The sequence below is a fragment of the Amblyraja radiata genome, chromosome 17, assembly GCF_010909765.2.
Source record: "Amblyraja radiata isolate CabotCenter1 chromosome 17, sAmbRad1.1.pri, whole genome shotgun sequence".
NCBI classification, from domain to species: Eukaryota; Metazoa; Chordata; class Chondrichthyes; order Rajiformes; family Rajidae; genus Amblyraja; species Amblyraja radiata.
The window spans coordinates 42896539-42910367 of NC_045972.1; the positions used below are offsets into that span (position 1 = coordinate 42896539).

At 43.4% G+C, this 13829-nt stretch overlaps 1 protein-coding gene across 3 annotated transcripts; it reads left to right on the top strand.

Moving 5' to 3' along the window:
• The first annotated feature begins 6781 nt into the window (after nucleotides 1-6781).
• On the top strand, nucleotides 6782-11972 carry irx3 (iroquois homeobox 3). Of its 3 annotated transcripts, none has more exons than XM_033036323.1 (4): nucleotides 6782-7330; nucleotides 7960-8962; nucleotides 9636-9702; nucleotides 11729-11972. In XM_033036323.1, exons 1-4 carry the CDS (start codon nucleotides 7118-7120, stop codon nucleotides 11844-11846), a joined length of 1401 nt encoding a protein of 466 aa, XP_032892214.1. In that variant the 5' UTR covers nucleotides 6782-7117; the 3' UTR covers nucleotides 11847-11972. The 3 variants fall into 3 exon arrangements, with proteins under 3 accessions (XP_032892214.1, XP_032892216.1, XP_032892215.1); XM_033036325.1 differs by lacking the exon at nucleotides 11729-11972 and adding an exon at nucleotides 11329-11455 and having other exon boundaries at nucleotides 6786-7330; XM_033036324.1 differs by lacking the exon at nucleotides 11729-11972 and adding an exon at nucleotides 9939-10342 and having other exon boundaries at nucleotides 6787-7330.
• The last annotated feature ends 1857 nt before the right edge of the window (nucleotides 11973-13829 follow it).

Genomic DNA, 13829 nt, shown 5'->3' on the forward strand with positions numbered 1-13829 from the left:
AACACACACACACACACACACACAGTCGATGATTTCACTACTTTGTAGGTTTGTGCAATGAAAACCATCTTATCAGCAAAATAACTAACATAGTCTGGTTTCAAAATATCGAGCTCGGGTTAAATTGATCGGTAACCAACTCTCAATCCATCTATTGGCTACCGTGGATAGACACTACAAAAAATGCCGGAGAAACTCAGCGAGTGCAGCAGCATCTATGGAGCGAAGGAAATAGGCAACGTTTCGGGACCCGAAACGTTGCCTATTTCCTTCGCTCCATAGATGCTGCTGCACCCGCTGAGTTACTCCAGCATTTTTTGTGTACCATTAATTGATATTGTCGACAGGAGATGGGGGCAGATACCACAATTAAAGTAATTTATGTTAAGGCACAGTAGGTACAGTCACATTGGCCCGGATTACAGTTGTAAAAACGCGTCCTTCTGTGAGCGAATACAAAAAATATAAATGCGCGCGTCCAAACTTTCCTCTGCAACGTTTGCCCCAGGGTCTGACTTTGTTTGGACCGATTTTGTTTGGAAATTGTAAAAAGAAAACCCCGCGCTGGAGAGCAGAGGGGGCGGGCGGGGGGGGGGTGTTTGTCCTGGTTTGGCTCTGTTTGGGTGGATTAATTAACACGTCCCAGTGGCATTTGGCCAGCCGCTGGTGTGCGGTGAAATAATATTCTCCAGGCGATAGTTTTTTTTTGACACACCGCTACATCCCCGCGAAATTCGCCCCCCCCCCCCCCCATTTCCACGAGTATTATAACAGTGTTATAAATAGCGTTCAAATAATCAGACAGAAAGTCCATAATAACACACGCGGAAACAAAGCCCACCTCACTGTGGACAACATAATATTTACTAACGACTCAACGGCAGCGTTGTCACTAACAGCAAACAGCCGCCAGAAAACCCTCATCTCCCAAATCAATTGCTGCACAAACTCTAGGATTTAACCACAAAATCATTATTTATGGGTTATTTTCACGTTCCCTTCGCAGTTGTTCCCCTCTCACCAGGCCCTGTCCTGCGTACCGTTTTCATTTCCCTACAACCTAATTGACAAACAACATTGACTGGAGCCACTGTCTGCCCATGTGTGTGAGTGTGTGTGTGTGTGTTTTAAACAAACACAGTTGCTCAAAATAGTGGCCCGAACGGCGAGCACAGTATTCTAGCAACTGGGCCGTCAGCACACATGTCTATTTGTTGTGACTGTGGAATTATATTTTTGGGGGTGCGCTCCTGTAACATAGTAATCTTGTTTTTAGGAACGTATTGTCGTGTTGCTAATGCTGCCAAGAGTGAAATGTTAACATGACGCCAAAACACATGAAGCCAACATTAACACAGCCCCCGAACTCTAAACCCGGTCTAGCCGACCGAGTGTTTAATGATAGTGCTAAATCAGAATTACATATCCGTGTTTAAGAAGGAACTGCAGATGCTGGAAAATCGAAGGTAGATTTTTTTTTTTAAAGGGTGTGAAGAAGGGTCTCGACCCGAAACGTCGCCTATTTCCTTCGCTCCATAGATGCTGCCTCCTCACCCGCTGAGTTTCTCCAGCATTTTTTATCTATTACATATCCGTGTGTCAGTTTCCCGCAATGGGGGCATCGTCCAAAACGATTTAAAAGTAAATGAAAAACCGGTCTGAAGAAGGGTCTCGACCCGAAACGTCACCCATTCCTTCTCTCCAGAGATGCTGGCTGTCCCGCTGAGTTACTCCAGCATTTTTGTGTCTATCTACAGTAAATGAAAACACTGGTATTGAAATTGTGGAGACCTGAAATAGGGTGGGGGGGGGGGGGGGGGGGGGGGGGGGGGGGGGGTGGAGGGATGCACTGTTTGCCCATTCCTAATCCCTACTTTGATGCTATGAAGTCGTTCACAGGTGCCTTATATTGAAACTTCTCAATCGAGACGAGGGAGTGCGTTACTAAATGAAAGCGGACCTGTGTGTTCGACATGTTCCCATTGACCCGCCTTGAATTAGTCCCTTGCATTTAGCCTCAGGCTGGGGGGGGGGGAAATCCCAGTGAACACCTTTTAATTTCGCCCCCTTTTCGCCGGCTTGTTCGCTGAAACAGCAGTAAACAATTCTCCAAAAACTGCCCGACCTGAATATCTCAATTTAGATTGAATCCATCAGAACTCGAAACAAGAGGTGTCACTTTAAACATCACCATACTTAATCATACTCATCCATAAACACTAATTGCCAATCCATGTATAAAATATAACTCGCACTCGCTAAGTACTCTAGCAAAAATATCGATTGGTTATTAGCGGGTGGTATCTTTGGTTAAAACGTGTTTCTTTTAAAGAACGAAAACCAAAGTTTTGTGGCCATATAAAGTGTGAGTTTCGTGAAAGAGTGTTTTGAATTCAAAATACTGAAAGGCACAATGTTATTTCCACCGTTCGACTTTGGGAAACAAACAGCAGTTAGTAATTTGAAATCCCTTGGTGTTCACAAGTCGTTCCTTCGCTGTAATGAAATTCAAGATGTGAATTCTTAGGAGACGCGCCGAGTTCCCCGAATGTCCCCGATTTTATGAAGGTCTCGCTCCAAGAATTTGCAAATAAAAGTTTATGTTTTTTTTTCAAAGTTATGTGTAAAAAAAAAAGAAAGTCGTGTCACAGGCTCTTTCAGACCGCGGGAACCAATGGATGCGTCAAACATGACAGCCATTAATTGTGTTTTCTTTGCAAATCAAATGTCAGTGCAATTAACAGATTTTGATCGGGAGACTGGGAAGGATTGATTCCATATGCGATAAGGAATGTGCAACTTGTTATCTGTCGCCCCGGAATTACGGGAAAGCTCCCAAACGCGTAATTCGAATAAGGCTGACTGCCTTTTCAACACTTTGATCTCTCGCCGGTCTCTGTTTCGCTCCCTGACACTTTTTCTGACTGCTAGTTCCCGCAGATTTCTCGTTGGCTTTCTAATATAATTGTAAATTGAATAGACCTGATCGCCCCCCCCCCCCCCCCCCCCCCCCAACTAAATAACAGCGTTGGTGCTGCAACAAGTAAGAATTTCACTGTTCTATCTGGGACAAATGACAATAGAGCACTCTTGACTCTTAGCATCCAAAAATTAATTTGGGATTTCAAGTTCCCATATAAAATTCAGATTAAAGGCGGTTGCCAACAAGTTTCGTCAGTTTACCTTCAGATGCAACAGTGAAATAACAAAGCCCAAGGTTGGATTCAATTACTTGCCAAGAGAAGCGATATGTTTAACTTACATTATGAGGATTATATATGTTATAATGTATCCCATAGGTTGGAGTGTAGTGGCCGATCACATTACGCACACTGTACAATCCTATCGGCATTTCTGCGGTGATGTTTTACACTGAAGAGAAATATATATTTTTAAGTGAGTAAAACAGAACTCAATCTTCCTCCAGGGTCATTAAAACTTTATTTATAGTTGGCAGCGGAAGTCTAAGTGCGGGTAAGTACACGGGCAACTTTGTTTAAAAAAAAAAGTGGGATCGGTTTCAGATTATGGAAGATTTTACTGCGCTTCCTATAACCGCGGCTTCTTACACATTCCCTGAAGAGGTGTATAAGTGTAAAAGGAGTAACGAGTGTTAAAGAGTAGCAATAAATCAGCGACTGACCAGCGGGTCCTGACACCGCCCGGAGATACGGCACGTGTCGTGGCCGGGTACTGAGTGCCTCAAAGCGGGGAAATGTCCCCCTTCAACACCGCCGCTTCCAGACAGCCTCATTCACCGAGTTACACAGTTCAAACGGGGAACGAGTTGGTCTGACCTTTTAACTTTTTTTTGTTTTTCAATACTGATTTTTTTTAAAAACCCGAATTCCACAAATGTAGGTGAAATAATAAATAATGTTGCTAAAAGTCTGACGACCCCAACTGTAATGAAATCCCCGTCATGAAGCCTTGTGCCCCGCGGGAAGTATTGATCCCAACAGCATAATAGTCTTCCCTTGAAAGAACCAGCAACATATACAATAACCTCGCTCAGCTTAAACTGTTATCAAAGGCATCGTGTCACGGGAAAAGAGCGACTATCTGTTAGGTTCCGATACGTTTCCGAATGCGATATTGTGCAACGTTCAGTATTTCTCCTCGAATAACTCATTTTAAAACAACGAAGTTGTATTGAAAAAAAAGCGTGTTAATTGCACGGTGTTTTTTTAACGAACCTTTTGGGTCTTGCAAGGGTTAATACCAATAACTCGTTCAGTACCGTATGTTCCCTAAAATCGAGAGGCGGGATTTCTTCACTCGACTAATTGATTTTTTTCCGACAGTGTGTACTTCAAGCCGCTAAAGTTACCCATTAAATTAATAGATTATTAGTGCATTGGTGATGTCGCTGCTGTCAATGACAAGGGGGAGACACGTCTCTTACTGAGCATATTAAAACCAGTCGCAATCCACGTGTCCTTCAGTAAGTAAAAACGTCTAAATTACTGATACCACGATATGAAGTGGGTGCAGTGACACGGGGCAAATGGTATTAGCATAACAATATGGAATCTATAGCAAGGCACCGTCCAAGCGCTCGGGGCCCTGACCTCCATTGCTTAAAGTCCACTTTACTTGCTTCACCTGCGCTCCGCATTTGCTCACTCCGACTTCTGATATCTGTCCACTGTCATTCCACGCTCTCTCAACTCCTTCCCCTCATCGTTTCACTCCCCCGGCCTTCCTCTGCCTAAAGACTCGCCGCCACGCTTGCTTTAATCACTTTTTAAACGCCTCTCCCTGCCTGCTATTCTCCCGCCTTCACTACTCTCGCCCTGTGATCCACTTTCTTTTTATCTCCGTTTTTCAACCGGATTCTTTCTTCTCTTTCGTCTTCTCTCTCTCTCTTTAAAGATGATTATATCTGTGTTCATGGCATTTCATCCTTTCTCTTTGTCTTCCCTTTCATACTGTGCACTCTTCATTCACTCTGGCAACGTTTAATCTTTTTCGTTTTTTGCCCTAAATCATCGCCGTGCCGTTTTTTCATTCTCTTCACATTTGACTCTTCGTCGCCGCACTCCCGTTTCCTTTCTTCGGATGCATTTCTGTTCTTTGCGCCACTTTGCGCTCCCCTGTTACACGAGCGAGTGATTTTTGTCCAGCCTTGTCAAGACGCGGACGCGTAATATTGAATAATCCCCCCCCCCCCCCCCCCCCCTCCAAAATGATTACAATTCTGTCTACACGACACATGGCAATGTACTCGAGGTAATTAATAAGATAATAATATTTTATTTCCCTCCTCTCTGCGAACAGTTTGAGAGGAAACTAGTCTCCGAAGCTCATCTTAAACTGAAATAACACAGTTTTCCAATGTGTACACAGGCCAGAGATAGTCCTTGAAAAATCTCTAAACGCTGGTCGCTCTGTACAGAAAACAGAAACACCACGGTATAAAATGAGTGAGTTGGGCTGAATATAGCAATGTTCACATTTTGCAGTCAATGTTAACCAGCAGAGAGTGGCGTCGCAATGAGATCCGCCAACGGGATAATACGCGCCGGCCAAAACCTTAGGGCAACCTCGCTGCAAGTTTAAAATGTTAAAAGAATAGAGATCAATGTTACCCCCTTTGTGAGCCTGCTTTTGCTTAAATTTACCCGCCGTTTAAAGGACAGACGTCACATTTTCTTCGCAAACCCTTTCTCGGAAAACCAAATCATAATGCGAGTTCCACCTTGCATTTCTGCTAATTTCGATACATCGACCTATCGTTACTTAACAAGACCGGATAAATAAAAATCTAGGAGAAAAAAAATTGCTTTATTCTTCAGACAATGGGTGGGCGATTATCTGACATCAAATACCCAAAAAAGATGAGCCGTAAAGCGATTAGATGTGGTACATACAGATTTAATACATTGATTCGGAGAATTTCAATCCACGGTCTTGCCTCGCTCTAATCCGCATTTATTACAAGCTCGCATTTAGCTTTATCATGCAGACCTATCGTTCGTGAACACCACAGAGAAACAAGGAACAGGGTTCAAACAACGTGGGGTCATAAATTTGCTAATTACAGTTTAGGGACAGGCCTAAAAAGTGATAATTACTTTAGTATTAAGGTGATGGTGTCTGCGATTTTCACACCACTTATTTACCAGCGTAACCAAGGGACTGGGAGCTTCTGTGTTTGAGTCGGATTTTGTGTGTGTGTGTGTGTGTTTTAATATTGCGTTGCTTCTCTTTGATGTCAAGTGGCGACTCGACAACTGTTTGAAGTCCATTATTAACAAAGAATTAACTCCATCCTAAATTCTATTGCCTACCCGTTCTCAGCCGCCAGCTCAATTAGAGAAATAAAAACATTTGGACCGAACAAACTTTACTGAATAGAGAACACATATCACGCTCAAAGCTGGATGGAGTATGTGCAATGTTGCTGCAGCCTCACCAAAAAAAAACAAGTGTCTCCATTAACAAAGTTGAAACAATAGCAAAGGGAACAAAGTTGTTGTTACGCTGGCTGAAAAAAGCTGTATCAAAGGGATTAAAAGTTGTTCGAATTCTGTTTTAGTTTAGTCGGGTCGATTTTCATCCCCCCCCCCCCCCCCTTTTTTTTTTCGCTGTCAATTATAGTTCTACAAATACGCAGCTTTAGAAGAAACCCCAATGGCATAAAAGTGGGAGGCGAGTATACTTCTTTAAAACATTTGAAGCGGGCGTGTTTTTCGCCGGAGAAACTAGTACTGATTGGCGACTGCAAAAATGCGACTTGAATGCAGTCGAAATAAAAGATCCCGACGTCAGTAAATAGATTTGGGGGGGGGGGGGGGGGGGGGGGAGAGACACGCCGTGTGACAAAGGGAGCGCTTGAGTTAAAGCTGCCTGGACTCCGAAGAAATAGGAGGAGCCTGGTTAATACCAGAAATGTCAATCAGGCCATCAACTCGGAATAATCTCTATGAATCTGTTAGGACCTGACCCGGCCACCTTCAGATCAATAGCAAGTTGGGAGAGAGGGTTCGGATCGGTTACAGTGCGCGCCTGCATGTGGAAACGTATACTTTCGACTGACTCGCTTAACATTAAAAAAAGGTGTTTTCTGCGGTCGCTCTCGCATAGAGATCCCTCCTCGCGGTAGTCACTGACCATGTCGTTCCCACAACTGGGATATCAGTACATAGCCGCCGCTAGGCCACTCTACCCCGACCGCCAGAGTCTATCGTCGTCTCGGACTGCGGGCGAACTGACTGCGTCCGGCGGTGCCTCCACCGTGCTCACCATGTATGGGTCCCCATATGCGGCACAAGGATACGGCGCCTTCTTGCCTTATGCAGCCGACCTCCCCATGTTCCCTCAACTGGTAAGAACATTTTTTACGCCAACCCCTGCCTCTCTCCCTCTCTCTCCCTCCTTCTCTCTCTCTCTCTCTCTCCCTTCAATCTGGTAAATCATTGAAAAAAAAGTTTTGTTGCAATCATGAAAAACAAGACCCGGCGTCGAGGAAGCGAAAATATAGGTCTCTGCGGTAATGCCGTTTTGTTTTAAGTACAAAGGCAAACCCTCTTTAATATTTTTTTTCTTGGCGAGTTTTCTTCATAAATGTTTTGTTCTCGCTTCTCGCTGTGTTGCGTTTGTTAGTTTCACTCGCGTTTCCTTGTTGATTTCACTGGGAAATATTGTTGTGTCAGTTTCTTGCATAGTGTCCCTGGGTTGTTTTAAATCTACAAACCTTTCCCCCCTTCTCTCCCCCCCCCCCCCCCCCAATCTCACCCTTCCTCCCCAAATTGATACATTTCCCCCACCGCCGACACCTTCCCCATTACCCCCCCAATCGCTCTCGCGTATTTTTTTGTTTTGCTGTTTGCAAAATGGGCGGATCATTGGAGAATGTGACTGAAATAAGTTTAGTTTTAGTTATTTGAATGTGTGTGTACATTGAAAGAACAATATAAAAACATTGCCGATTTCGCCCTTCGTTTTCTTGCTCAGGGCGCCCAATACGAACTGAAGGAGAGCCCGAACGTACAACACCCCGGTTTCCCACACCACCACGCCGCTTACTATCCTTACGGGCAATACCAGTTCGGGGATCCGTCCAGGCCAAAGAATGCCACCAGGGAAAGTACAAGCACTTTGAAAGCCTGGCTGAACGAGCACAGGAAGAACCCGTACCCAACCAAAGGGGAAAAGATCATGCTGGCTATTATCACCAAAATGACCCTGACCCAAGTGTCTACCTGGTTTGCCAACGCCCGGAGGAGGCTTAAAAAGGAGAACAAGATGACTTGGACTCCGAGGAATCGGACGGACGAAGAGGGCAATTCGTATGGGAGCGAGCCGGACATGGAAGGGGAGAAAAAGGAGGACGATGAGGAAATCGATTTGGAGAATATCGACACTGAGAATATCGAAAGCAAAGATGACGAGGACGAACAGGACCCGGACTTAAACCTGGACTGCAAACTGGACGGCAGAAGCGACTCGGAGATCTCTGACGCCTTTGACGACTTGAACGGTTCAGAGGACGGTTTTCTAAAATCGGTGGTAAAAGGGAGCAGGGTGGCCGAGGAGAAGCGAGACGACCTCTCGCCAGAGGCTTCGGGGCAGCCCAGTGGCGACCAGACTAAAAACAACGGCGAGAGGAAAAGCCCCGCGTCCCCCGCGCCCGAAAGCGGGTTGTCGCTGAACCAGAAACCAAAGATCTGGTCGTTGGCTGAAACAGCCACCACCCCGGACAATCCTCGCAAATCCCCACAAATCGGCGGTTCTCCCGTGGGTTCCGCTGCCACGTCGCTCCTGGGCCAACACAGACTATTCGCCTGCCCCATGGGGAAATTTCAGAACTGGACAAACAGAACCTTTTCTCACCACCCCTTGGCCTTAATCAATTCAAATCATTTCCTCGGACTCGGTGCGGCTCAGGCGGCCGGCGTCCCCGCGTTCTGTACAGTGAGAGAGGGGCGGTCTCAGTCGGCGGAATCTACCGTGACAGGTACACACCACTTGACTGAAAAACACAAAATACACGCTCCTGCCAGACTCTAAGACCAACATATACAAAACAAAAACAAAAATTCCAAAAGGATCAACTAAATGCAAAAAATAAAATTGAATTAGCAGCCTTAACAGCTGGGCCCCTTTTTAAAGTTGCAATTTAAAAAAAAAGAAAGAAAACTCACTGAAGAACTTCAAAGTGATCCATACTGTTTCGAATTAATTTCATTTTCTGGTAATCTCTATACAAAGTCCATTTCTCCAAGCCTTTGAATCGATACCCAGAGATTTTTCCATCCTGTTTCTGAAAAGTAACATTGCTCAACTGTAACTGAATACAAGATATAACTCCTACAAGGCGCAATCAAAGTAATGGCATAATGATTTTTTGATGGCCAAAATTGCATTTATTATAAACTGATCTTTAGCACCAGTGTAAATGATAATTTATGATTCGATTGCAACCATTTTTCCCCCCCAATAAGTATTAGAAGGCTGAAAAAAAAGCGCCGATGTAATAAGATCACACTTTGCCACATATAGTATTCGGATCACTTTTATCCTACAAGCTTTCCGATTCCAAAAACAAAGTTGAATCTCAGCGTGTCGTTCTTGGTAAAGGTGGCCCTCGATAATGTCGAACAGTTATAAGAACTCGTTATTATTTACAGATCGAAGCAGTGCCTTGGAAATAGAGAAAAAATTAGTAAAGACAGCTTTTCAACCGGTTCAGAGACGGTAAGAAATCTACTTTCTTCTTCCCTGTATAATCTCACGCTTTCACACCAGACTGGATATCCCAATAAAAAAAAAAGCAGGCCTACCTACTCTGGGGGCTTTATTTTTGGGTTACTTTTAACCGCAGTTAATCGGCATTCACAAAGTTAAATTGCAACATGTAATCCAAAACATGGGTGTCAATGTTTATTACAACAGTTATAAACACTGATGGTCGATAATTTTATTCGTTTCAGACCGCAGAATCAACTCGATGCGGCAATGGTTTTATCGGCGCTCTCCTCTGCATAGTCCCTTTTGGCTTTTTAAAAAACTTTATTTTGTAACCATTTTCTTGTTAAATGGAATGTAAAAAAAAAATGTTTTCCCCCTGTACAGTTTAACCTGTAAGCATGTATGTGTATTCAATAAAAAAAATTTGGTAATGTAACACTGGCCGCGAAAAAAAGGCGTGTATCAATTAGTTGAGTTGTGACATGTGGAATCCAGTTTTTTTTTGTAAGTCGAGTGAAAAATTAGTTATCACCTGGTGTTCGAAATGTTTTTGTATATACCGCAAACAAAAAATGTACATACGTGTGAACGAAATTGTACAAGAAAGTATATATTTTTGGCTAATAAATGAACAGTTACGACTTTATATCTGTGTCTGAATTTTCAAAAACTGTTTATCAGTAGCAATTCCCCAAGAGCGTTTTGTTCGGTAAATGCATTGAGATGCATGATTATTAATTGACAATTCGGCCATCCGAAAATGCACATTGGAAACGATGCCAAAGACGTGGTTCAACTGCAAATATTTAAATGCTATATATATTTTTTTCAAATAAGACAGCACGCAACAAACTACAAAATTCCCTTCTACGTTATTATTTTTTAAACGCTGGTGTCTCCTTTTGCGGGAACAGTCAGCTATTAAAGTCACTTTTTTTCGCAGTGAATAGTTAAAAAAAAACTATTCCCAAGTGCTGAAATGATGCAATGATTTGTAACATTATTGCTGAAAGCAAAATACTATATTGAAGTACGGCTTCCTCGTTTGTTTAGACTCGTTAGACTATCAATGCTTTGGGGCGTTAGTTCCATTGTAGGCTTCAGTCAATCTTTAACTGGTTGCAAAATATCATAATTTCACTTTCTCGTTCAAGATGATGGTTAAACGCCACGGCAATATTTTAATGCGAGATGATTGTAGATGGTCGAGACACTTATGCAGTATAATGACTACATTACTTGTATAATACCAGACCCCTGAAGGGGCCGGCGATGTGTTGGGTTTTAGACTGAGGGGGGAGGTTTGAGTAGGGGGAAGGAGGGGGGGGGGGGGGCAAGAATCGGACTAAGAGCGCCTCCTGCAGGCAGTTATTCTTCAATGCCGCAATAATAACCAGGGGAAATAGCGACAAATTAATGGTGGTACATCAAGGGAAGATAAGAGTCATAAAATTCCAGCTGCCTAATTTACTTCTTGCCCCGTTCAGTCCCTTCAATTTTGTAAAAAAAAAAAAAAATGATGGTCTGTGGCGGAAAAATAAAAGTATCAAAACTTTAATTTGAGTTGCCTTGAGAATTGTGGGATTCTGAAACTGCCACTGACTTATCCCGGGTTTATTTTGCAAAACTTAGCTGAGAATTCTGAAACGATCGCGATCTCGCAACAAACTTTGAAGCGGTTTCGAACTTTGTCCAGAAGTTTGTTTCCCGGGTGTAAGTCTATTTCCTCCACTATGCCTAAAAAAAGGGAAATATTTAATATTTTCACGAATAAAGTGTTGGGAATGATTCCCCCCCCCCCCCCCCCCCCCCCCCCCCAGCCAGTTCTGTCTGTAGAAAGGCACTATTTGCAATTGTAAAAAAAGAAACACAATTTGGAGAGTACACTGGCTAATCGTATATTTAAAGGAATCGGTATCCAAATATATTATTCCAGATTTTTGTGTTCATTACAAAAATATCTAGCCAAGTTCTTGAGAAATTCTTGACGGCAAATGAAATTGAATGCTCTTTTTATATGTTTATTCACCAGTGGAGCCAAACCCTTTGAATTCTTAAGATGTGTTTCCTCGCGGCCGCTAATGCTTTGCACTGAAACCGACCTGAGTTTCGTTATAAGGAGTCAGAAATATCTGTACATCTGGCACTAGCGAGGTTTACTCCGAGCTTCCAAAGGTGGGAAATTGATACTCTCCCCGATCGTTTCAATGCAAAATTTCGCATCTGGCCGGGTTTTTTTTTTCTCGCCAGGTAGTAGTTAGTTGACTTGCGGATGGCTCGACTGAACTGCTTTAAAAATTTTTTAAACCCACGGCATTTACATGTATTTGATACAATAGAGTGCCTCTATTTGAAGTGCGGGTCGATTGCTACGTTTGGGCTTAAGTCAACCGAAGGTAAAATAAGGAAATAAGTTCAACTCATTTTCAAAAAAGAACTTTATTTATTGGATGTTTAAGAAGGAACTGCAGATGCTGGAAAATCGAAGGTAGACAAAAGTGCTGGAGAAACTCAGCGGGTGCAGCAACATCTACGGAGCGAGGGAAATAGGCAACGTTTACGGGCAGAACCCTTCTTCAGAAGGAAATAGGCAACGTTTCCTTGGGTTTCGGCCCGAAACGTTGCCTATTTTCTTCGCTCCACAGATGCTGCCTCACCCGCTGAGTTTCTCCAGCACTTTTGTCTACCTTCGATTTATTGCATAGTGTAATGGCGTTTTAAACGAAACTACATCTGATGAAACATGCGTCTAGGCGACTATTAGGCAGGAAGGAGATTAGACGTTTGAAAGTCAAGTTAATTAGAGCAATAGGTATTTGTATTTGACACGTTTCCCCCCCCCCCCAAAAGCACCGCTTTTCCCGATTATATAAATTAATGCCATAGATTGCAAATCTTTCAGTTTGCTAATTGCCACCGATGCTGTCTATATTGTTGCGACTGGGCATTTATTCAAGGAACCTTTTATTTGGTTAGAGTTAGCTGAAAGTAGTTTGAAACGCTTTAATTTAAAATAAATGTTTGTTTAGACGCGGTACCGACACTCTCGCCCTCTTTCATTTTGGTTCTCGTTCTGGGAATGTCTAACTCGGCACACTGCGGCGTCCTTATACTCCCTACAATATCCATTCCAAGCCATTCAGCCGCTTAATTTGGTTAACAATATCGAATTTGGTTAACAATTTCTCTCCCCCTCCCTCTCTCCCCATCTCCCTCTCTTTCCTCTCTCTCTCTCTCTCTCTCCTCTCTCTCATCTCTCTCTCTCTCTCTCTCTCTCTCTCTCTCTCTCTCTCTCTCTCTCTCTCTCTCTCTCTCTCTCTCTCTCACTCTTTCTCCTCTCATTCTATCTATCTATCTATCTATCTATCTATCTATCTATCTATCTGTCTGTCTGTCTATCTATCTATCTATCTATCTATCTATCTATCTATCTATCTATCTATCTATCTATCTATCTATCTATCTATCTATCTATCTATCTATCTATCTATCTATCTATCTATCTATCTATCTATCTATCTATCTATCTATCTATCAATCTATCTCTCCCCCCCCCCCCCCCCCCCCCCCCCTACTCGGTTAAACACTAATGCAGAATAGAAAGCTTCACCGCCTGACTTCAACAGTTATAATTTGGAGCATTGTTTGAACGCTCCGCCTTGCTGCTCTCGCTGCTCTTGCTGCTAATTTAAGGCACTCCTGCAGTCTCGCATCGACAGCACCCAGTTACATTTAACTAGCGAGGCATCAGGGAACAACAACACCCCAATCGGTTTACCGCTCATCGGCTTCTTGCAAATGTAAACTCATGTTGGGAATTTTTTGCAAAGTTGTGAGATTGTGTATTTTCGCCATTCGTTGGACCAGACACGGGCGTTAACTATTGTGGCCGCTTTCCCCATCTATCGCATCGATGTACAACGCCATTTCAGCGATGTATTCAAGAGCGGGTTAGATGTATCTCTTCGGGCCAACTGAATCAAGGGATATGGGGAGAGAGCAGGGACGGGGTACTGATTCTGGATGATCAGCCAGGATCATATTGAAGACGGTGCTGGCTTGAAGGGCCGAATGGCCTACTCCTGCACCTATTGTCTACGTTTCTATGTTTTTTATGACAGCGCGGTTCTCTC